This window comes from Lacerta agilis, chromosome 5 (assembly GCF_009819535.1).
Source record: "Lacerta agilis isolate rLacAgi1 chromosome 5, rLacAgi1.pri, whole genome shotgun sequence".
Lineage (NCBI taxonomy): Eukaryota > Metazoa > Chordata > Lepidosauria > Squamata > Lacertidae > Lacerta > Lacerta agilis.
Window position 1 is genome coordinate 39906730 of NC_046316.1, and position 26757 is coordinate 39933486.

General features: G+C 38.7%; 2 protein-coding genes across 6 annotated transcripts in view; one reads left to right on the top strand and one right to left on the bottom strand.

Annotated features, from left to right (window-relative positions):
- Window positions 1-18709, top strand: part of INSYN2A (inhibitory synaptic factor 2A) — a 55832-nt gene extending 37123 nt beyond the window's left edge. For 3 of the 4 annotated variants that reach the window (XM_033149419.1, XM_033149418.1, XM_033149420.1), the window contains 2 exons: window positions 7878-7949; window positions 17544-18709. In XM_033149419.1, the coding sequence (XP_033005310.1) occupies window positions 7878-7949; window positions 17544-17727 (256 nt within the window). In that variant the 3' untranslated portion in view covers window positions 17728-18709. The remainder of the gene's footprint in view (window positions 1-7877; window positions 7950-17543) is intronic. The other variant, XM_033149421.1, reaches the window with a different exon arrangement.
- The window catches only part of DOCK1 (dedicator of cytokinesis 1), a 355108-nt gene that overhangs the window by 212882 nt on the left and 115469 nt on the right, over window positions 1-26757 (bottom strand). The gene's annotated exons all lie outside the window — the stretch shown is intronic.

The following is a 26757-nucleotide window of genomic DNA, read 5'->3' on the forward strand; positions in this document are numbered from 1 at the left end:
AAGGGCCCAACCCCAGAGAAGAGCACAGAAGTGCACTAAGATGCTGATAAGAAGCACCACCCACCAACCCACCCACCCACAGTTTCTCTCCACTAGTGAAAGATTCCTAGAGTGATGTGTCGGAAGACTAATGACAGAATGAAAGTTTGTTCGCTTTTTTTAAAATGGATTTTACATACCGTTATTGAGGGCTTGAAATTTCGGAATTGCCAAACTTATGCACACTGCAGGAACTAGCAGCTATATTATTTAAAAGGTTTCAGTGGTGGTAGTAGTTGTATGGCATACTGTAGGGTTTCATATTTTTTTCTCCAAAGAATTAGTGGCTGTGCAAAACCGTTGAAGTAAAAGAAGACATATGGTGACCAATTTATAAAGCAATATCCAGAACTGCTAAACCTATACATAGAAAAACTAAACTCAGCATTTGAGAATTATTTTTGGCATCTTTCCCCTAAAGGTTTCCTTGTTCTTCTTAGCACAGTATGTTTCTTACCCTTGTTTTGTATATCTTGATTCAACGATATGCAATCCTCTTGCTTTCTCTATCTGGTCCTTAGGACCATATGTAGGTCGTACACCAGGAATAGGCAAACTCGACCCTCCAGATGTTTTGGGACTACAGCTCACATGGTCCCTAGCTAACAGGACCAGTGGTCAGGGATGAAGGGAATTGTAGTCCCAGAACATCTGGAGGGCCGTGTTTGCCTACGCTTGTCATAAACCCTTCTCCAGCAATGCACCATCTCCCAAGGCTACATTCTTTAGAAGCTCATTGCATCCTCCTTGAGGGTTTTTGCCTGGCTAGAATGTCCTTGAATTCGAATCCTGTTTCTTCCTTGCCAGCACAAGATAGCAGTGGTGTGTGAGGGATGGGTAGAAAAAAAGCCTACTGTACAAGGGTGAAATTCACATTCGTTGTTTCACCTCCTTTGGTTTTAACTCTGCCCACCAATTATATTCGGTTCTTGAAGTTTAGAAGGGAACATGACATTCAGCCAGAGAGAGGTTCCCCATCCCTGTCTTACATTACTGGGGAATAATTTACATGCAACACACAGAAATAAGCATACTCCAACCTGATAAAATTGCTTTCAGCTTTGTCCCCCTCCCCACCATAATGAAGCTCTAATTAATGGAAGCTTTTGTAGCTAAATTCACTATATTCACAAAATTTGCTGTAAACAGAGAATCGTAAGAGTTCGAAGGGTCTTCAAAAGTCATCTTTTCCAGTCCCTGCAATGCAGGAATCACAGCTAAAGTGTCCATGACAGATGGCCATCCAACCTCTGATTAAAAACCTCCAAGGAAGGAGAGTCCATCACCTCTCATGGGAGTCTGTTCCACTGATAAACAGCTCTTACTGTCAGAATTCCCCCCCCCCAAAAAAAAATGTTTAGTTGGAATCTCCATTCTTGTAACTTGAAGTCATTGCCTTGAGTCCTACTGTAGAGCAGGAGAAAACAAGCTTGTTCCCTCTTCCACGTGACAGCCCTTAAGATATTTGAAGATGGCTATTCTATCTCCTCTCACTCTCTTTTCCAGGCTAAACATACCCAGCTCCCTCAACCGTTCCTCGTAAAGCTTGGTTTCCATCTTGCTTGCCCTCCTCTGCACACATTCCAGCTTGTCAACATCCTTCTTAAATTGTGGTGCCCAGAATTGGACACAGTGTTCCAGGTGTGGTCTGACCAAGGCAGAATAGAGTGGTAATACTATTATTTCCCTTGATCTGGACACCACAGTATACTTCTGTTGATGCAGCCTAGAATAGCATTTTTTTAAAACTGCTGCATCACACTGTTGACTCATGTCAAGCTTGTGGTCCACCAAGACCCCTAGATCCTTTTCACATGTACTGCTAGTAAGCGAGGTATCCCCCATTTTATATTTGTGCATCTGGTTCTTCCTGCCTAAGTGCAGAACCTTACATTTGTCCCTGTTGAAATTCATTTTGTTAGCTTGCACCCAGTTCTCCAATCTGTTAAGGCCATTTTGAATTATGATTCTGTCATCTAACAGAATTAGCTACCTCTCCCAGTTTGGTGTCATCTGCAAATTTGATGAGCATCCCCTCAATTCCTTCATCCAAGTCATTTATAAAGACATTGAACAACAACGGGCCCAGGACAGAACCCTGTGGCACCCCTGGAGATGTAAAATTTCCAGAAATTTTGAAGCTCGGAAAAAATCCGTTTTTTTCCGGGGGGAAACGAAAATTTTCAGAAAAATTGAAAAAAATGCTACATTAGCACTTCTTTTTTCTTTTCCAGATTGAAAGTCATACTGTTACTTTAGAAACATAAAATATAACTATGGACAATTTTAATGGGCATAAAATTATCACACCTAGCATATTAAAAATATAGTGTATCCAAACAATTATTACAAACATAATTTACTTTTAAAATAATATTTATCTGTATTTGTAACAAATCCAGAAGTAACAATTATTCATATTTCCTCTCCACAGTATTTAAAAAAAACATTCTCAAAAAAAGAACTGAAGAAGGAAGTGGGACTAAGTTTCAATGAATGGGCATGAAATTTAATCAGAATCATTTTCTGAGCTATAATTAAGCATATACTTTCAGGCCCTTTTTGTTGCTCTATATTTTCTTCCAGTGCTTTGAGGCCTAGTGAAGAGGAACAGAACCAATGTATACCACACACATGCAAAAACAAAACTGAAATATTTTTCTTTTCTGGTGACAACAGCACCTCCTAAAGGAAGAAATGTATCTTGTTCTTGCATTCGAGAGTTCAGTTTGTAACCTAGGACTTGCTTGTCCTCAAAGAAATTAGAATAATCTGATACCATACATCTTTTTTAGAAATGATTTATAAAATATTTGAACCCCTTATCTTAAAATATTTTATTCATCATGTTAAAACATTCCATAATCTATTGTTTATTTTTCCAATTTGGGGGGGGGATCCAGTTTTTTCCGGGCCTTCACATCTCTAGGCACCCCATGTCAGGGAACCATCAGAGACCAGCGGGGTGGTGCAGGGGCTGTCAAAGGACACAGAGCCCCAGCACCGCGAGGAGAGCGGGACAGCATCCAGCGGAATGAAAGGCAGGAGGGAAACCTGGAGGGGAGAGGGCTGGGGGATGTTCCAGAGCCTGGACACTCACCCAGCCAGACTAGCAAGGGGGGAGCAAAGAGGGAAGGAGGAGACTGAGAGTGACTAAGATGGACATGAACTTTTGAATATATTGTGTAAATACTTGCACAATAAACCTGTAAATAGACGGACCGGAGTCCAGCGTGTTTACTCGTGAGAAACCAATACAGAAACCTCACACCCCACTTGTCACTTTTTCCCAGGATGATGAGGAACCATTAATGAGTACTCTTTGGGTTCGATCAGTCTACAAATCCTTTTATCTCATTCAACCCACATTTTACCAGCTTCCTCACAAGAATATCATGGGGGAATTTGTCAAAAGCCTAACTGAAATCAAGATACACTCTGTCCACAGCATTCCCCTGAAACCTATACTTTTTTTTAAAGATCAGTCTTTTAAAAGCGCATGACAATCGTTCACTGCAGTAGCTGCTGAAATTAATCCAGTTAACCCTTTCAAGCACAGTGAATATAATGCCTACAGTACTAAGTGTGTGTAGGTACAAATACATGCAAATTGCAGCACAAATTTTAGTGGTGGGGTAGTTCTGCATATGAAAAGAAACAGAGAGAGAAATCGCTGCTCCACTTAACAGAATGGCAAAGCAGACACACTGAAGAATTTTGTTTATACAACAACAACAACAACAACAATGCATCTGGGGCTCTCAGTAAGAGTGACTTGTTCTCGTATTCCTAAAGAGCAGGCACTGTTGTCCTATTTTTGGGGGGGGGGGGTTCCCGAGTGGTGACACTTCCTTCAAGCCAGTAATTTTTTTCTCTGTGTAATTACATAGATTCTAGTTTCACTCAAAACATTTTATTGTCGAAATGCTGTGCTTTACATGCCGACTGCAAACCAGATAAGAGGTGGCAGTTGTAATTGTACTAAAACATCACTACATTCACTGTTAGCATACTGAAATGGAACTAAGCAAACCACAGCCCAAGGATATTAGAGTCACTGACCCCTAAATGTACTCAGTTGTGAAATTCAGCAGAATCCGATTGGATAAGGGAGCTTTCATTTACATAATAACTAGGATATTATTAATCCCTGCACTCAGACTGGCTAAGGGCTATTAGCCACAGTCCATGAAGTAGAATAATCACTGAACAGTTGAGAGCTAATTCAGCTAGGGATTCTAACTGATAGGTACTTGTGAGGGTATAAGCCAGTCAAAAAGAATTTGCATAACAGTTATGCCATTAAACTCATCAACCTGCCTAACCCTTGAAAGCAAAGTAATTCATGTTTAAATTAATTTGGCACAGGGCAGGGGTGAATTGGTAGGGGCCCAATGGAATGTATAAGGCAACCGTTTCTACTTGGCTAAGACCAGTTATGAAGGGATGCAATGAGACTGTTCAGTTATTGGTTAGTTAACTGATAAAATCCTGAGGGAAGTAACATGTTTGATATTTGCTCCAAAATTTAGTAGCCAAAGACTGACCCACTTTGAACTTCATTATATTAAATTCAATGTGATGCACAGCAGTGGCCCACAGATTTATATGAAAGGGAGGGGAAGGCTTGAGCCTTCTGCCCACCCCCAAGTAAACAAAAGAAGTGTTATTATTTGAGGAACTGAAATGGTGCTTTCGTGAACCATTTGAGTCACAATCTATTACAAGGCTTCACGTTGCATTCTTCAAGGTTAAATGATGAAATGCAGAAATATGGCTGACTCTATAGGAACACATTCTTTCACAGGGACAGCGTGAACGGACCTCATTTGGAGGTGACAGTATCCCAGGACACAGCAGTTAAACTTAAACTGTCTCAAAGATTTGGCAGGCAGAGCTACTTGAAACTTGCTATACATTATAATGGGCAGAAACATATTTTGGCAAATATTTACAATAACTAATTGCTGCACTAATGTGCATTAGAGGCTTCAGTTTATGGGTTATCATTGTATACAGACAAGTCACTGTTATCTATTCAAAATGTGAGTGTTACTTGATCCCATCTGACATCTTTCTAAGTGGTGAGCATGTTTGTAAATATTATTACTGAAGTACAAAGTGGAAGGTGAAATATAGTGATCTCTATTCCCATCTACTAACATGCCCTTGACTCAGACAAGATAAGTTTTTCCAAAAGCTCTTCACTTCTTTCAAGAACAAGGCAGATTAAGGGCCAAGTATATGTGGCATTAAATGATCTCTGCATTTCATGTGCTAGTTTTTAAACTGTAAGTTTTATCTATAAGCGAGGCCAGCCAAATGCTGGAGTCCCAGCATGCAAAGGGGAAATTCAATCCCTCCTTCCCTTGCTGTAGTCCTATTCTAAAGCTGCAATTTGCTTTTGGGCAAATCCCCCATTGGAGCTAATCTGCCATTGGTCCAGTTTGGACCTAAAAGAACTGACTTTTCCTCTAAGTCAAGGGTCGGCAATCTGCAGCCCATGGGCCACAAGCAGCCCATGGGAGTCGTTTAAACGGCCCACGAGCCGCCCATTTGGTGAGTCCCCGCACGCTGGGGGAAACCAGCACAGCGTGGAGTGGTGACTCGCTTCCGCGGCGCCGGAAATCTCGTCTGCACAGACGCGATCCGGGCTACGGAGCGATCTCCGCATGAGTGAACTATCCCAGGCGAGGTGAACCTTGCTGGCCCCTGCTCTAAGTGGTAACAATGAATAGAACCAATGTTCTAAGGAAGCAAACATGATATGTGACACATCTGAGACCTCTTCAGACCTAGGATGCACTTTTAGCACAAACATTTGGGGACCCATTTATTAATCTTTTACCATATATTTGCATGGTGGTATTGCTCCTGTTGAGACCCACCTTACCTTGGATCAGGCTGTGACCCACCAGTGAATCCTGACCCACCAGATGAAGAAGAGTGCTATGAGATACATAAAAATATGCACTCTAATATAAAAAATTATATATAGACTGACACTTTTGTGCTTGTTGGTAGATGAAAATTTGTGTTTATAGTTCGCAATGACATAAGAAGAGCCCTGCTAGATTAGAGAAAAGGTCTGTCTAGTCCAGCATTTTGTTTCCTACAGCAGCCAACCAAACAGGGAAGCCCAAAAGCAGGACAATGTGGCAATAACTCCCCTTATTTTGCTTTGTTTCAAACATTAGCACACAGAGAGCATTTGGGATAATTTGGGAGTCAATAATTGATAGGCTGGCAGGTATACCTTGGCTAGGATCCAAAGAGCTACTTCAGTTGAAGCAAGGCATTTATAATAACACAGTAGAGCATGTTATTATAAGCTGAGCCTTATTTCATATCACAAGCTGCTTTTGAAATTCACCTCACTTGCTGAAGCAGATGACTAACATGATGTACCCCTGCCTCCCCTCCCCTTGTTTTCTCAGAGTATAAACTTTAGATTCCAAATTCCCCCAGGACAGGGACCTATCCTCTTGTGTTCTGTAAAGTGCTATGCACACTGATAACTGTGATATAAAAAAACACATAACTGATCACGGTGCATTGGGATGGAGGCTACTATTTAAACACACACACACACACACACACACCAGCTCATGGAACCACTTTCACAGTTCACTGGTGAATGGACTGGATTTAAAGTGCACCCCAGAAATGGAAAATAAAAATGATAAGGCTGAGTGTACGCTAAATGGCCTTGACAGCCAGGAATATTGAGTATATTTCCTTCTGTTCATGCTGCTGGACCTTAAATGTGGCATGTGGTACAATCCTCTGCTGCCCGCCCCCTTTTCTGACTGTGAAGTATTTGCCACTGAGTTCAGTGGGACTTACTCCCAGGTATGTATAGACTGCGGTCTAAATAGCACTGAGATTCATATAAGTACACAAGCAATAGCAATTTCACCAGTGCTGTTTCTGGAGCACAGAAGCTTTCCACAGGATTTTATATGCAGCCAGGGCAGGGTAAATACAGAGTTCAAACTAGATCATCCTTGCACACATATTTATATCCAAACCCCAGCATTCTATGCCTCACCTCATTTTCAAGTGGCTTACTAAATTAAATCTTAAACTTGCTTACAAACTATTTAAAAAAAAATCTCTTACAGAATTTGGGATAAAGACTTGCACCTAATTTGGACGTTATCTTTTAACACTTGCTTTGCAGTATGCAAAGCTACCTGCATCCTGGCCTGTAGCATTAAGCTTTCTCAAAGCTTCACCTGCATTACAGCTATACAATAATTAGTTAACTATATTACATTAAAAATGGACAGCCCACAGGCCACGCATAGCTCGTGCAAAGCAGTCCCTTCAAATGTTCAGGTGCTATATGTCGTATTTCCAGAAATAGTGTCCAGGAGCTAGAGAGCAAATTATAAGAGTGAGAGTGATTTGTATGCCTTTCCTCATAACAAAGCCCTGCTGCTGAATAATGACTTTGAATATTTAGTTATGGTAATATTATTCATTCCTGTTGGCTACCACAGGCGACTAGAATATTCACCTGATGGGAGTGGACAATGCACATCACTCAGGGCAGAACTTGTCACCCACTATGTTTTTGCTAAGTATGATAATCTATAATGTGCAAATTATAGATGAACATCCTGTTCATTTTACATATTTTAAGTGCAGCCATCTGCTTAAATTGTCTGCCCTTGAATATCAAAGTACATAGGCATTCTTATATTCCAAAGCACAGGTGTAAAAGTATGGCCAGCAACCAACTGGGGAAAATGAGGTGTTAATTGCTGTAGAAAACGAAAGCAAACAAGAAATAAGCAAACACTTTTAATCATTTCATGTTCTTATCTTTGCAGGCTTTCATATCGGACTGGTCAAGACACATCTAACTGTGACACATGCAGGAACAGTGCATGTATAATCTATAGGTAGGTTAATAATTGCCATGTTCCTTTAAATTGGGTAAAAATGATTTTATTCTCTAGTGGAAGATCGAAAGCAAGTCAATGTTTTAAATTGCCATTTCAGCACGAATGCACAGAAGACTAGGAAATTAATGTTTATTGCACTATAAAATTCAATTTATAAAATATTTCAGATATAAAAGAGAAATGAGACATGGACACGTGTGTGCTCTGTATTTACACCAGGCACATGCAGAAAACTTCAGCATCATGAGAACTTTGAGCTTAGGGGCAATGCTGATGAACGTGAAAGCAATACTCAGTGAAATCTCAAGAGTGCTTTGCGCTTCATGTTCCAGACTTCTTGTATGTACCTACTAAAAGTATTAACATCAGAAGTAGACACACTCATTTTGCTTTATGAAAAGAAAGCCAGTCACAGACTTCCACATCTTATTTACTTGATGAACACATGATAACATGCATGTCTCTACTTCAAACACATTTTCAGTGGGTACATATCACAGGTATCAATTTAACATACATTCATTAAAAATGCTAAGTGAACTCAAACCGAGAAACTGAAGGGGTGGGGCATTGGGGGGGAGGGTCCTGCAACATAACTTTTGCTGCATCATTATTCAAAGCTATTTTTGTTAAAAGTTAATATTTGGCATTCTGTACCATTATGGGGACGCGGGTGGCGCTGTGGTCTAAACCACTGAGTCAGGCTTGCCGATCAGAAGGTTGGCAGTTCAAACCCCCGCGACGGGGTGAGCTCCAGTTGCTCGGTCCCAGCTCCTGCCAACCTAGCAGTTTGAAAGCATGCCAAAAAGTGCAAGTAGATGAATAGGTACCACTCCGGCAGGAAGGTAAACAGTGTTTCCGTGCGCTGCTCTGGTTTCGCCAGAAGCAGCTTAGTCATGCTGGCCACATGACCCGGAAAAACTATCTGCGGACAAACGCCGGCTCCCTCAGCCAGTAAAGTGAGATGAGCACCACAAACCCAGAGTCATTTGTGAGTGGACTTAACTGTCAGGGGTCCTTTACCTTTTAACCGTATTCTATATTAAGGTGGACTAAAATAGTAACTTCATAAAGAAGCATGAACATATGTAGAAACATATACATCAGATACATTAAATACTACAGTTCAGTTTGCATTTTAACACTGTAAAGAGGAGATGGGGAACTTATGGTCCTCCATATGTTGCTGAATTACAACTTCCATCATCCCTGACAACTGGCCATGATGGCTCAGGCAGAATGGGACTTGGAGTCTCACAATACCTGGAGGGTAACAGGACACCAAGACACCACACCCTGTGGTGAAGAATGTCCCAGATTTTTTTTTTAAGAAAACCTTGTTTTTTCCTTATTTTTCATTAAATCCCCTCTTCCAAACATTTCCACCCATGTAAGGGCTCCAGACCAATGTTTACCTTAAAAAAACGTCAAGCCATTTTTTTTGGGGGGGGGGGTGTCCTGGAGTAAAGTTTCTAGAATAAAGGAGAGAGTGGAGAAAGAGTTGCACATCCTATTTCCCTGCTGCAAATCACGCTTTCCAGAAGCAGCTGTTTGGTTAATGTTAGACACAATTTTGTTGTAATGTATAGCTTGGGTGGGTGGCAAACGAAACAGGAGCCATAGTAGTTGTTATATTTTCAGTCAGCACTCAGAACCGTATCTACCAGCATGGAAGTCTGAGCTCATTGGGAAACATATATAAATACCTGGTGATACATACAATCCACTACACCCAAACATTAGACTCAAACATACATAAAGTGTTAAACGGGTAAACAGTGCATCCAAGATGAGTAGACATGAAAGTCTCCCCTGCCAGCTGTCTAAAACTTTCTCCTCTTTATCCTGTCCCTGCATATTTAGACTGTATCACCTTTCACTCCATCCATATTTTTACAGTGATAAACTTCACTGTCCACATTCCCATCAGGACAATAATAAAATCCAAAGAGCTAGAAAGAGAGGGCTTTCCTCTCTGGCAACTGTAATGCAAGAAGCAGCAGAGAAAAGCACTGCACTGTTCTCCAGAAACTATTGCCTCTCATGCTCACTCTGTGCCCAACACCACACACACACACACACACACACACACACAGTCATAAACACATAATCAAAGGAAGTTCATTCATGTGGCAAAACCACCTCAATGTACAAACAGGAGAACCAGTCTGAATGTGAGATAGTAGACACGAGAGAATGCCCCTCTCTAGGCACCTCCACTTACAGACAAGAAACAATTTTCTAAATCTGCCCCGATTAAAGCATATTTTGTTGTGAACCAAGGCAGCTATTTAAGAGGTACTCATAATGTGCTTAAGAGGCTGTGTATAAACTCAGGAACATAATCGTGGGGTAGAGGTAGCATGTGCTTAGAAAACTCATATAAATGAAACCCTTTTAAACTGGCCTTAACTGAAGCATAAAAAGCAGACTTACAGCAATAAATCTATTGCCCTCCTGACTACCCAACTGCATCCTCTAATGTCAAGTACAGCAAGTGAGAAAGTGAAATGTAGAAATTATTAAATGTAATTAATTTTTCTCAATATGACATTCTTGGAATGTTAATGTACCATGGCACAATAGCTAGTGTCTAATTAAAGACCATCATGGCATGAAAGATGAAGATTTCAAACAACTTAAATCTTCTTTTTCTGTTTTTTTCTTTTATTTTACTGTTCATCAAAATACCTGATTACTTTGACCAACTTTATCAGTGCCTAATATTTTTAATATACACCTAAGCTCTTCTCCCTTCTTCCTACTTTCTGGACAGATTTCATAGTAGTATGCAGTTGGCTACTTGGGTTTTTATGTAGCTTATACATAAATCCAGCACTGTCCCCAACTAAATTACTGAAAAAGGCAGGAGGGTAGCAAGGATAGCCAGCCTGCTCTTCCACAAGGAATATTGTCTAGGGCTCAGCACTACAGAACACTCTTTGTCAACCAATGTGGGCTTCAGATTTGTTTTTTTCTTCAAAGAGCATCCATTCATAAGGAGAGGTCTGCAAAAGTATTTTGTGATGGGATATGGGAGTCAGTTGTTCAGTACTTTTTAAAAACCATGCCACCATTCTAACCCAAGCAGCCTTATGGATCCCAGTATCAGTTTATACTGCTCATTTGATTTCACTGGCAGAAACTGAGAAGAGTTACTGACATTCCCATAGCATGAACTGCGATATACAGTAATATTACTGGCTGACTATGAATTAGGAGGGTAACAAGCCTGGGGGAGAGAAGGTTGCACTTCATTTAAGGAACAGATTTGTAGTCCAGGATATTCCTGGATTCTTGTTCATCTAGGCATGGTTGAAATATACTGTTCCTGGCAACCAATGAAATCATATAGCTGTAAAGATATTTGATTTTTAAATTTGTTTAAATGTATTTGATTTTCCTCCCGTGGTTTTGCTCTTATTGTTTGCCATCCCGGGTTACTTTGGGAGTGACAGAAATTTAATAAACCAACCAAGTGTCTCCCTGATCAAAGTCTAACATCTTACACATTCAACTCTTATCTATAAAGTAGGGGGATCTAAATCCAGAAAAGTATGATAGCAGATACATAATGCAATGCATGTATATCATATGTAGACACTTCTACATAAAAAAATATTCCATTACCGGTAGTTAGTAGCAAAACCTTGCATTATCTACCGGTATCTGTAATTTGTCTTATGAGAAGATACTGTTAAATGCACTGAATCACAAGCTAGAATAGATGACCAAGCCTCAACTTTATAATTTAAGGTAGCCCCAAGCTCATTAGTGACTAAATGAATTCTTAAAAAAATACAAATTTATTACATAGCTGAGAAAAAAATGGCAACATTAAAAATTCATAATATGCTGGTGTGGCAATTCTTTTCAAAGTATTGATAAGGAAAAAACAGATAAAACCCCTAAAGCTTTCATATAATGAATAAAATAAAATTATTTCTTTGTTTCGCTCCGACAAATGTTCAAGCTGAGAAAATCTATCCCATTAGTATTAAGATCACAAAACAGAAGAACAATTATATCCTCCATTCAGAATCAGTTAATTTTATAGAACAGCAAAGCAGAAGTACCACCAAAAGAGATTAATACAGCTAAAAAGTTACACATTATCACCATTACAGTGGTACCTCTGGTTGCGAACAGGATCCATTCCAGAGGCCCGTTCGCAACATGAAAAGCCCACAACCTGAAGTGCCGTATTTGCACAGGTGCACAGCACGATTTGGCGCTTGTGCGCATGCACGAAGTGCAATTTAGCGCTACTGCACATGCGTGAGCGGCGAAACCCAGAAGTAACCCTTTCCGGTACATCCGGGTCACCGCAGGACGCAACCTGAAAAAAATGTAACATGAAGCAAACTTAACATGAGGTATGAATGTATCAAGATAGAGCCAAGAGCTCACATATTTCTGCCTTATTATGACTTACTGTTGAAAAGTAATGGTATTTGTATGCAGGAAAAGGTGTTAATCCTATTCCTAGCCTGTCCAAAGTAACTTTTTAACAAAAACTGAAAATTATATTCATTCTATGATTATTTCATAGTAGAACTGCTCTTTCTACCCCAGTTAAAAACAGCTTTTGTTTAATTTTTTTGTACACTGATCTTAGGCACTTACCATGAATTATCTTAATGGAAGAACCGTCTAAAGCATTCATAACAGAATCCACTTTTGTTGGAAAGTCAGAAGCACTTGAAGTGCTCATTCAAGGCTATTTCAGGTTCAGAAAAGATTTCATATCTAAAGCATACTGATTAATTTCTGCAGCCAAAAAGGAAAAAAAACCTGATTAAACCAGACTACAGAAGTTATTGAGAAATATTCATGAAAGCCATGCTAATGTATCATTTGGCTATTTTCTGTTCCTCTGAATTTAATATATATATATATATATATGTATTTGCTTTACGCAATAATTTAATTTTACCCTAGGTATTATGGCTCTCCTGGTGCTAAATTCTGACTCAGCTAAAAACAGATTATTACAATCTGAAATACAATCTTCAAGTCCAGAGCAGCAAATGAAAAAGTTAAGACGATCTTAGTAGATGAAAGCTAATTAGATGATACAAAATCACCACTAAGTTATGTCTCAATAGGGCATCTACATGCCTAAGAGATTTGAGGATCAGTGTTTAAAGTTCTCAAAGCATGACACAGTAATTCTTGAAGCAAAGCCTGTTTAACTTAGTTAATGCAAACTACAGAGAACAACCCTTAAAGAAAAATTAAAAAGATAAAAAGGATACTATAAAGATACATGGGTATATAGACAATAGACCAAATTCTCCCTTTGTCCCACAAAGTGTGTTGCTTATCTCATCAACTTTGACTTGGATTACAATCTACCCTAAGTAGGAGACACTTCTAAAAATGTAGCACAGATAATTCTCAAATTGTTAGGCTACATCCATATGATCAGTTTAAAGTGTGTCATTATTTCAAGTCACAATTAAAAGGCAATAGAATGATATTCAGCTCATGGACACATTACAGGTAAAACAGTATATTAGTAGGGTAAAAGTAAGGGGTTGATCTGCTGCCGCTGCTCCCATTTATTATGTGGATTATGTAAACATCAACACACAAGATAATAAGCACTTTGCCTGCACAGAGGAGGCTTACAAGGGAAATCAACATGATGATGTGTTGGATGCAAGATAGATAGATAGATAGATAGATAGACAGACAGACAGACAGACAGAATTGATAAACTAAAAGGGATCTTCCTTCACACTTTCAGGTAAGGGGTGTTTAGTTGGCAGAATTGAGGGAAAGGATTCTAATTTGGTATGCAATATTATTTAGGAGGCTAAGCAATGTCATGTGAGAAAGGGGCGTGGATGTTGGGGCTGTGGTTTGCTTAGATTTGGGCAAGCAGGAAGAGTTTGCAAATGTGAGAGTCAGTGGCACGTGAAACAATTTAGAAGGGGAAATGTGGGAGGAACTTTGGGACAGGATGATTCAGGGTAGCTTCAGGAGCCAATTACTGGCCCTATCTATAATTGCCCCAACCATACTCATTTTTTCACTGGATCTTTTGGGCTATGGCACCTGGAAAAGCTGGTGTGTGTGTAAGCCATGTCATTCTATGGGTGCACAATTCAAGTATAGCTGTGTGCTTATTTTCCTGCCATGAGATCCTAAAGAAGAGATCCATGCTGCTTAGAAATGTTAATGATTAAGTGGTACAGGCATATGCATCTACCCACAGGGGGGAAAAAACCATGTGCCCAGCTGGAAATTTGGTACATGATTTCCCACAGCTCAAGAGGCAAATCACTGTATAGGTTTTTGTTATTATTATTTATTTTATTACATATATAGCAACACTAACAAAGTAGTTCAACAGAAGAAAACCATTGAGCATGGTCAGTGGTTTTTAAAAGCAGTTTGCCTGTTCACCATGCTTCACATATGCTATCTATACCTCTCACCTATAACATATGCTGGTCTGAAATTGATTGGGAATATTGAATTGTCAGCCCCCAACACAAACCTAGCTCAGGCAAAACACAGCAAAACACTTGGCCAAACTATACTGGTTTGTAAACAAACATACAAACAAAAAAGCTCTTTAAGCCTGATGCAAGTATATTCAACTCCCTTCTAATGGCATGCATACTCTTCAATTTGGGTCCTTTCTGATCCTTGAATCTCACCATTAAGTAACTTAAGCTTAGTCCTATATTCAATCTGTTAACCAGAGACTTTATGCTGCATAGATTTAAAGTGACATATATTTTTGTACTAATATTTCAATACGTAGAAGCAAAAACACAAGCAATGTACCATTGTTCCAGCCATTGCTTTGACACAATTCTGTCCAATATATTGGACATTGGGGATCAGAGGGGAGAGAGAAATCAACAAAACCCAGTCCAAGCTCCAATCTGACACCACAGATACTATTACAACAAATTTTATTGTAAAGTCCACAGATAAGTTCCCCATTCCTTACTTTTGCCTAAAGCCATATGTACCCTGTCTCCCTCATAAAAGAGCCTCTCTGGGTGGTCAGGAAACCTTCTGAATAAGGGCCTTGGGAGCAGGGCTGCCGGAGTAGAGAAAACAATAGGAAACATACTTTCCATGAACTTCCTTGTTAAAGCATTTCAGTTCAATCCTAAATTTAGGCAATCCCCCTCTCCTCCAGCAACCGCCCAGAATACTACCCCAAATTGTGCAAGAGGGGACCTCCAACACTCCAGAGATGCTTTGCATGGGAAGGGGGCAATGAGACAAAGGGAAATTTCTTCTACGAACCTCCTTAAGTTAATGTATCTTAGAATCCAGGCAACACTTTCTCTTTAAATCTTACATATACAGTTGAAAGATTCCTGTGCTAATTAATTTATAATATCATGCAAAGTATCTCCTATATCTTAGAAGCTCTGAAATGTATCGTGTAAAATAGGATTACTGTTAGACTGAGTTTCCACACTCAGTTTGTATAGGGATCACACAATGGGGTGACAAATCAAAATGGTTACTTGTTCCTGTATCGCAGATTCTATCATCAAAGAATCCTCAGTCCTATTTTTTTCACATGGATATGCAATTATAGGAGCGAACAAATACATTAGATTTAAAGGGATTTGTCATCGTGTGTAATATTTTCCCATTTTTGTGGGGGAGGGGGAGGTTATAAACCACATTAAATTTTCCCTTAGCTATGAGCCACGCTTAAGTTTATGATTGTTTTGCCTTTCCATCATTACTTTTGCTTTCTTGGATCCACACACAGGTGAGGAAACTTGCTATATAATTAACCTAATTCATGTTACACAAGAATTGCCGTTCCAAAATTGTGTGTGTGTGTATCTCCTTGCCCAGATTGCTGTGCATTACCATTACTAATTACCCTTTTGCTATAGCGTGAAATCATGCCTCTTTGTTTTTATAAATTAAATCTGAAATGTATTTTACTAATGTATGTTGATCTCTTAGCTATAATTTCTTCTGAATCTTTTTTCCTTAACTGCAGGGTAGCCAGCAGGGCTTTCCACTCCACATACTGCTTACAACTTAGGATGCATATTTTATGAGCTTAACTTTACTTTTATGTGGCAATTTTAAACCTTCAAATGAGTAACAGATTTGAATTTGTTTCTCCCTTGCAATCTTTATGTTTCAAAGTTCTGTTTAGTAACATGATGATCTGTGCCAATTTGACAAGCTTTATCTTTATAATTGGCGGAGCTTCAAGTTTGAGCTACATTATATGCAGCCAGGATTTTGCCTTATAGAGACAAAGCATAAGCAAAGAGGTCATTATTTCAATAAGTTTGTGCAAAGCTTGGAAGACGATCTTTTTCAAATACATATAAATCAGATTGTGATGCTCATTCATTCAGATGATGCATTCAGAACCCTACAGTGCTGATCCCTTTCATGTGTGTGAAGTTGCTAGCTTAAGAACAGCTAGGCAAGGGCTTTTACCCAGTTATTTACCCCAAGCAGATGGAACTTCTTAATTTATCCCTCATTAGCTGCTAGCTTACTCTATCATGGTTTTAGAGGTAATTCCCAACAGGTAACTGTGAACCATCCAAGGGGTTGTTGCAGCATACTTTATGATCCAAATCAGACTGCAGCTACTACAGGGTTAAACTAATTTATCCTGGATCAGGGGGTTGGACTATATGACCCTCTGGGTCTCTTCCAATTCCCCAATTCCATGATTCTACAAAATGTCAGAAACACAATGTGTTTAACATAAAACCCTGTATTGTTTTGCATGTCCCTCTCCCAGGGGGAGTTTTGTACCTTTACCCCAATGTCTCATAATGTTCTGGTATTGGATGCCGTGCATTGAATAACGATATTTTCTAAAAGAGCAACACAACTTTCATTTCACACTAAATATCTTTAGGAGTAGGAGGCATAATTTTGAAATCTTAAAAATATCCCCAGACACACAGAGATACCGTACAGTTAGCAGGTGCATGAATTACCATGTTTACACAAGGGACTACAGATGCCAAACCCTCAACCCAAACCGAGACCCAGATAATGTCAGATTACAAGTGCACAAAGTACAAGAACATCTTACAACTAAATATTTTGGGGAGAGGGATAGAGGAGTCATCAGCAGAGAAGGGGCACATAACTCAAAAGATAAAATGCAAAAGATCCCAGTTTTAATCCATGGCATCTAAGGTAGTTGTGGGATAGACTTCTGCCTAAAATTCAGAAGCGCCTTTACCAGTAATTGTAGTCTGGGGTAGTCAATATGGCCTTTTTCAGATATTGTGGGCTCCAACTCCCATTAGCCCCAGCCTGCATGGCCAATGGTCAGGGATAATGGCAGGTGTAGAAAATACTGACCCAAATGGTCTGACTTTGTATCATCCTATGGGGTACCATAGGTCTCACATCATTCTTTAGTTGACACATTTAAAGTTTGTTATACATTTCAACCTTCTTCGTAACTATAATATACTTGTCAATGTGTTCTGTTGAAGGAATGTAGACATTTGATTTTCTACAGCATGTCACACTCATTTTCAATGTTGACTTACCTAAAATATTTACCTTGACAACTGATTTTGGTTTTCTTTTTTTCCTTCCACTATTTAGTGTGGAATTAGATTTTAAGCAGCAAGAAGACAAACTACAGCCAGTTCTGAGAAAACTTCATCCTATTGAGGAAACTCAGGTTGCACCTTTGCCTTATTCCCAGGAGAGTTACTCCTCAACTCCCAAGCAAAAATCCAAAACTGAATCAAAAAAGCACGGAAGATGGAAACTCTGGTTTCTTTAACTAACTCCGTAATATATGGAATTTTAAGGCCTTCTTCAAAAAACAAACAAATGCATCCACACGCAAAGTTGTGGAATTTTTTAAAAAAGGGATCTTGGTAATCTGAGCAGGTGACTGTCAGCAAGTGTTATACTGACAATATTAAAGAAGCATTCTGTTCTCACCATATGTACCAAAAAGGCCTTTGTACCTATGAACTAACTTTCAGGAGCAAGGCGTTCAATCACTCCTTGCCAACTTTGTATCCAGATTTCACCAGTGTGGGATGTAAAAGAATTTTAAAAAACCAGGATAGAAATTTAGGTTAGAAAAGTAAAACTACTCTCCCCCAAGTCCCTTAACCCACAATCATTTTTTAAAGAAACATTTTAATGTCAAACTGCCATCTTGCTTACATCTGAGTATATCAATTCAAGTAAGATTTGTTTTTATTTGTTTTTGTGAAGGCGAAGAGGAAGCCTTTTGGTTCCAAAGGCCTTTGTTGTAGTACATCTAATTTTCCAAATATGCTGGGGTTGGGTAGTGCCATTTTCAGCACATAAAATCCTGAGGAAAGCACAATATTTTCAAATGGTCTGAGACCATGAATAATCTTTAAGATGTGACTATGTGTAAACTTGCCTTTATGTGCTGTAGCATTAAGCCAAGTGATTGCATCTCAGTTAAATGCTGGCACCTTTTATTTAGTGTCATTTTCATTGCCAGACCTACTGCTCACTTTATATGGGGAGCAATGAAAAGCCACCCAAAGTCAGGACATGCCTTTAATCACTGAAAAGTTGACAGGGTCAAAGCTAGGGGCTCCAAGCTCTCTTAGATATCATTTTAAATCTGTTGGTACCCAACAGCTAAAATTATATATTCTTGGCACCATATTTTGGGAGGGGGGGGAGAAGAGATGGATAACATTAAAGTAACAGATCATTGGCAGCTGCCACAATTTAATACTCTTTTGTAATTCAGTCTTGAAAAACACTATAGACACACTGTGCCAGAAATTTTATAATGTGTTGTGCTTTTTAAAAGTTCACAAGAGCCTGGCAATTTTATTTAGTTGCGCATTCAAGAAAGACAGCCAACCATCCTGACCTCCATATTTAGTTCCGTATTAACAGATCAAAACCTTGAATGAAAATGTGTAAAACATACAACTTTATGAGTAACATTTAAAATTCACCCTCAACTGTAAACCTTGGGCATGAGCCATCCACTTTCTTTATTACCCACAAATTTCAAGAGGAGGAAGCTGAAAACTAAATCCTCACCAATATCAATACAATAAGGAAGTTCTTAAATTTGGTTGTGCTGTATCCTGAATTTTTCCCATATTTTTAAATCATGTCTCAAGAGGGAAAAAGTATGTTATAATGACGTTCCTTGTAAACTTTAGAATTAAGTCAGAATTATCAGATCCTTCATAGTTTGATTTTCAACAGGGTATATGCAAGGTATTAGGTCTACAATTTCCTGTCTTAAAATGGCATTTTTTTCAGTACTGGAAAGCAACAAAAAGGGGAAATAATTTTACTGGTAGAATTCCACAATAAAAGGAGAAACAAGTGTGTGGACATGCTATACTCCACTTACTTCAATCTCAAAGTCATTATTTAAAATTGCCAATTTTATATGGATCCCCCCAAAAAGCAATTTGGTCATTTTCAGGGGGAAGATAAATGCTTCATTTAGTGAGTTATGAAAATGCAGTATGGGATTGTTATGGTCAGCTTCAAACAGTACTTCCTATTTATGCTTTAACGAAAAACTCACACCTTTCTAGTAAAATTCCAAGAGGGCTACAAATCATTGTACATATTCCAAAATATTTTTTTGCGAAAGCTGAAGGATGAGAAAGGTATTTCCGTGCCATGAAGGAAAGTGCAATTGTTTTATGTTGGACGGGGGAGAATGAAACAATGTATTTTATAATGTTTTTAATTAAAGTTCAAAACCTGTTTACAAAAGATCCCACCATAAATATTTTAGAATTCCAAATATCTCAGAACATAAAATATATTATTTTTATGAAAACAAAATCCTCAAATATAAGCATATGTATATTAAACTAAGATGTTTATTATAATACTGCAAACATCTTCACATACAGAGCAGCTCGGTTCCTATGACCATTTATGCATGGTCTTAAAGAGGATCATGGCAATTACCCTGATCCAGAGAAGTGCAAATTGGAAGTCCACACATGTAGAGACTTCTGTTTACTTCTGCTGACACTATAACCCATAATACACCCCAAAAATTCATATTAAAATTCCCCCAAATCTTAAAATATAGTTTGCCATCCAAGGCAGGTAGTTACTGTTCAGTGACAGTAACAGAAGCCCAGCTATATTATACATTCATCCCCTCACACAACAATAAATTGGGTCAATAGCCAAGCTCTACAATCACTATCTCACAAGTTATAAATGTGCTTGCTGAAAACTGCACATGCATATGTGGGCTTTTTTCATCCCCCCCCCCCCGCAGCCTTCACTGCCCCTTCGCCTCACCCAACCCCACCAACACAAAACCAGATTAGGACTTAAATCAATGCAAAGGTTGCTGGGCTTAAAGATTGTTAGTTGCAAGAAATGCACAACGAAAAAGTGTGCACTCTTCTGGTATGTATGGTAAATATCTGCTGGTTTACAGCCCTTAACAAGTTTAAGTGTTTTCGTACCAGGGCCAAAGTAAGGATAGTATACGACTACACGTATTTTAAACAAACAGCTCTCTGATATTCTTAGCATTTGATCTGTGTGTTTCAGAAATAGCCCATATTCTCATGGGTTTCCATTTACATACAAATCTACAAAAACAGTGTTTTGCTTGTTGCCAAGTAACACAAAAGCTACATTATACAGGTATCAAGGTGGAAAAAGAGGTGCTGGGAAACCATTTTGGAGCTGAAAAAATGAAACTAAATTAAATGTTCTATATACATGAACAGAGTATTTTTCCTAAAACGCTGACAAATTTTAATTCCTACATTTCCTCTATTCAAAAGGTAAAATACATATTCTTGCTCAAAATTACATATTGTGTTATCGTACCATACTATGTAACTTGTAATAAAATGTTCTCTGCAAGTGTGTAAACCGTATCATATTGTATTACATTTAGGATCACTCAGGCACAATTTAGAATTTTATGGAGGGACAATTTAATTCTTTAAAATCTGTAGCCAAGTACAATACGTGATTGAAATGTGAGATGACAATAGTTCCACTTTATTGAGATCTCTTATAAAACCAGGTAGGACACCCAAAAGTAAGTGTATCTTCATTCTCCAATCTGGCATACTCCATAAGTTGCTGCTGTATTCATTAGCAATATCATGTGGTTACAACCACTGGTTTATTTATAAACACACTTCCATATCATGCTTTGATTCCATTTCAAACCAATAAATGCTGCAGTAATTTTATATTACTTGCTATTTTCATACTACAGGGACAATATTTTCTAAGTTTGCATAATTCCCATAAAGCAACATAGTTCTTTGTTTTGGAATTATTGGGAAACAATACATGTAAATATCACTTGTTTTCTTAAAAAAAATACACCACTGTAAGATACTTTACAGAGTCAGGATAAAATGGAAAAAATATTAAAATTATAAACACTAAATATATGAATTGTTTGCTTTTATTTTAAATATTTTTGCTTCCGAAAACTTCTGTACAACAAATTACTGGCTGTGCTGTCTCTATTTCTCCCTGCAACATTTCATTGCTATATCAAGTTTTCTAAACAGATTAATTTTTCATGAGCAATTTAAAATTGAACTAGTTGTTAAGATAGCATTAGCCCAACTGCACCTCTGCAACAGAACCAAGCTCCTTCTCTGTAAACTTAGTAATGATCATTGCCACTAACAGCATCAAAAAGGCACAGTATTGACTGCATTAGAAGGAAACAATGGGCTTTCAACATTTCTCAGCATTGTTTCCATATCAATAAAGTATGAGTGTACGCTATTTAAATTAATGTGGAATCTCTTGAAATATACTCCCCAATTCATTTAGCTGAATGCAGCCTGTTACGTTTGGTGGGTATTTAATTTTTTTATGAAAGTACAGGAACTTTTAAGCATACTTGAAATGCTCACATTCTGCAATAGATGAACAGTTTCACAGAGCAGAAACCAAATATGACTTGATTGCAATTATAGTATACCATCAGGCACTACGCCTCCTCGTGCATTAAATAAATCAGACAAGGATCGTATTGCTTGTGTAGCGCCATGATATTCAGATAGTCTACTGTAAGTGAGCTGAACCAGAAAGTCCAAACTTGCCTCTTAATATTAAATTCAGTAGACAGCCATAGCCAAGCCATTATTTTATTACCTTCAGCCCTCCACCATTACCTCTTACAATACAGAAATGAGAACAGTGACATGTCTTACAATATTTTAAAGATTACCAAAGTAATTGCTCCACTAGATAGTCTTGGAAATGTTGGCATACTGGAATCCTAACACGCAGTACTAGAATCCTAGCTTGTCATTGAGCTGTCAACTGATGGAGGTCAGCTACCCACTACAGCTCCCCTAACAATGACAGCCAGTCTTCACTGCCCTTGTAGGTTCCCTGGTTGCCTGTATCCTCAGCCTCCATGCAAAATCAATCTTCAGGGGTGAGGACCCTTGAGGCAGGTAAGTATGTAGGAAATTGCTTTCTTTTTACGTATACAGGAAGCTTGCAGCGTGGAAGAGTACTTTTCAACATCCTGTTCTGTTTCCAGCTTACCTGTTCGGCTACTCTTAGGGTCAAGCTAGATGAACCAAAATGGCTGACAAAAAATGCTAGCAGAGACCCATAGCAGACAGCAGTCAAGATTTTCCTCAGGGAGAAGGGTGGCAGCTATGGAAGGGTGGGCAATTGGCAGTGATTTGCTGGGGCAGCAAGTTTCTTAAGGGGGAGAAACAGTGGCAGTCTCACAACCCCATTTATTTCCTGCTGCTGGATTCCTCCTTTTTCTCTTCAGTTGCTCTTAACACTACAGATTTGACCACATTGTCCCACGATAGCCTACTAGGAAGGAGACTGGTCTCTTGCAGCTTCACTGAGCATTTTCTTGGTTATGGCATCCAATCCTAGAACCAAGGAGAGCCTTTGGCTGAAGGAAACCCTAAGCCCAGGTCAGGCCCAAGTTCTCTCCCCATTATCAAGACCCCCCCCAAAAAAAACCTGATAGATTGGTAGTGTGGGGACTAATATGATAATAATAAATTTAGAAGACAAACGTGAAGAAGACATGCTAAAAGTACTAGAGATTATAGCGACAGCTTCACAATAAAAATATTTTCCAAAGGATATTACTTAGATAAGAATGGTTAACCAAATATACTGATCACAGAAAGGGGGGGGGACCACACACACAAACATTATCAGGTTACATTTTAGACAAGAGCCTCTGAGCTGTAAAATCAAAAGGGTGAGTGGCTGTAAAATCCATAAAGCATTGGGAGTATAAGTAAAAACTAGATGGGAACCAACCTGCAAATGTTTTCAATGACAGGATAGAGTTTTCAGTTGGGATTTGACTAGATGACCATCCCAATTTAATTTATTGTCCTAGTAGAAGTTACACAATAACTTAAGAAAAAAATCCTGTCTTGTAACCTGCAGTAGCTGATAAGCCATGTAAATGAACCTTCAATCATTACTAACATTGCATTGATTAAAGGAAATACCTTTCCCTTCAAAATCAGTGTAAAGCATGCATAAGCAAATTGTAGTATCAAAACAAATCTTGAAAGGTTTGTTGTCTTGTACAAATCAGCTAACAATGTATTCTTACCATCATTTTGATATGCACATACAATCACAGAGCTGGAAGGAATCTGGGAAGTCACTAGACCAACACTTTTAACAGTGCAGGGTGTGCAATGCAGAATGCAACTACCCCTGACCAGCTGTATAAAATACCTCCATCCTGAGATAGTCTGTTGCACTGCTCAACAGCTCTTCCCAGTAGGAAATTCCTCCTAATGTTTAGCCAGAATCTGCTTCCCTGCAATTTCTACCCATTGGTTCTAACCCTACAATCTGGAACAACAAAGAACAAGGTTGCTTTATCTTCTGCACAATGCTTCAAATACTTCAAGACTACTTCAGATACTTCCAGGACTTTCTCTTCTCCAAGTTAAATATATCCAATTCTAACAACCCTTCCTGATAAAACTTGGCTCTGGAACACCCACCATCCTGATTGGCATGTTCTGGATATGTTCCAGTTGGTCAATGTGATGCCAGAACTCAACACACATGGACTGATCAGTACTTCTCATGATCTGGACAATATGTTTCTGTTAATGCAACCTAAAATTTTGAGAAGAGCATAGTTTAGTGGGTGCAGCATCTGTTTTGTACGTAAAAGGTCCCAGATTTAATCCCTGGCATCTCCAGGTAAAGGTAGGAATGTCTGAAACCCTGAAGAGAAACTGATGGTCAGTATAGAGAATACTAAGTTAATGGATCAATAGTCTGGCTACCTACGTATAAGGCAGCTTCCTATGTTCTGTGGTTCATGTTCTGCTTATGATCAAATGAAATACCTAAAAGCTTTTCACATCTATGGATCCATCTAGCAACAGTATCACACAGGTTACATTTTATGAGTTTGTCAACAAGGATATCATGGGAAACTGTCAAATGTTCTTCTGAAATCAAGACATACTATGTCTACAACATTCCCATGATCTACCAAACTAGTAACACTCTCTCTCTCTCTCTCTCTCTCTCTCTCTCTCTATATATATATATATATATATATGAGAGAGAGAGATAAGATTTGTTTGACATGACTAATTTTTGATAAAGCCATGCTGGTTCCTGGCTATCAGCACATTCTTTTCTGGCTGTATTCAACAGAAAAGAGGAGTACAAAAAAATGCACATATGCAGCAAACAGCTAAAGATGCTATACAGAAAAAAGGGAGGGGAGGGGGACAAATACAGCCAATACAATATTTAGCATAAGTAATTTTGCCTGTAAATTAGAAAAAGCATTTAGGACTGTAGACTGTAGACCTCATTCTTGAGGCTATAACTTCACAAGGCTCAATTAAAAACTGATTAAATGAACAGACTGAGACTACATCCCAGCTAATAGAGATCCATATTATTATATTTTCCCCCACATGAAGCAGCATGACAGATATTCATAAATTATGAAGTCTAGAATAAAAAGTACAGTGATGGCAGGAAGTATGATTTGGTTGGGAATAGATCCATTGCCATGTTTGGAATAGTGTGACTAAGACTTTGGATCAAATTTCTGCAAAGCCATGAAAGCTCACCATTTGCTTTCTCAGCCAAACCTTCCTCACAATATTTTTGTGAGGGTAAGAGGAGCAGAACCATATATAGGATAAAAGCAACCAGAGTCCTGTTTCATTCCGGAGGGAGGGAGGGAAGCAAGTTGGTGACTTTTGCTGAATGCTCTTTCCCACTATGTCACTTGACAAGATTCACTGCAGAGATAGAGACCCTAAGGAGCAGCACAAGAAGTTGCACTGGCAGGCTGGAGGGAGAAGTTAGAATTGGTGAAAAAAACTCATTAAACCCTAGTTATTTCTGTGAATGCAATGAGTCCTCCCATTCATAGAGGGGCAAAATTCATCCCAACTCATAAAATGTCTATCCAAACCTAAAGAAAAACAATAGCTTATAAATTTTATTTAATTTCAGGTTCCAAGTAAGTGTTTTTAAAGCTTGTTTCCCATAACTTTCATTTTAACATAAAATAAATATGAACAAATAGAAGGGCATATCCAGCAGTCCATCACGGCTGGTTTATACAGCATCAATACTGTGCAATTTGAATAAATTTCTATTCCACTTAATAGTTTTAACTTGTGATAAGCCAATTTGCCTTCCACTGTCAGTTCCCTCATTCATAGCACTAAGATGCAATGGTTTGAACAATTATACAAGTATAATCATCAATTTATCGCAAAATAGCTGCAATTGTCTGTGAAGGGAAAGTTATCAGAAAGCACCCTTGCAATATGTTGAACACATTTCTGTCGAGATTTTGCGACAAAATTCGCCAAAGACATTGTGTGCCCAAGTGCCTTCCTTCCTCTGCATCCTGCTTCTTCCTCCGTGGGCTATCCTTAGAACCTTACAAAACCAATTTTCTACTCCTTTTTGTAACTTTATAGCCCTTATGGTTTCCAAGGAATAATGTGATGGTAAATACTGAATTTTGTGGGTTGAATATGCTGCCTATTCTTTTGGACCTTTCCCCTCCGCCCTTTTAACATTACCTCTCAATTTGCACAACAGTAAGTTTAAAAGGCACAATGGTTAATAATTTAACATTTCTTAACAAATCATTTGAATTATGCATGTCTTTTTGAGTAAGTAAATGCTACATGCACCACTTCTATCCTAGGATCAAATTTTCTGTATCTGGAGGAGCAAATAGCACCATTCAAACTACACTGTTCTAAGTGTGTTTTAATTCTTAAGGACAACTTTGGATTTTAGAAGCAGCAGCAAACTGAGCTTCCAGTCTCTTACCTTTCTCATTTTTGTTCTCCCACTGTAATAGTGAAGATCAGTTCGTACACTAAAGTGGGGAACCCCTGCTGTACCTGGCAATGGCCCACTCCTTGTCCAACATCACATAGCATATTGTCACACAATGGAAATTTTCCCCAAGGAGGCAGTGATGGCCACCAACTTGGATGGCTTTTTTAAAAAGGACTAGACAAATTCAAGGAGGAGAGTGCTATCAATGGCTACACTTCTGCGCTACCTCCACAGCTGGAGGCAGTAAACCAGTTGCTGGAAATCTTGCGAGGCAAGGGTACTCTTGTGCTCATGTTCTGCTCCCTGGTTTCCCACAGGCATCTAACTGGCCACTGTGAGAACAGGATGCTGGACTAGATGGGTCATTGGCCTGATACAGCACATTCTTATGTTCTTATTATGGAGCAGCACAGGGTTTGGTGAGGACCAGAATTTCCTAAATGCAACTTGAAGCAGGTGTCTGGTCATAGAAAAGATTTCCCAA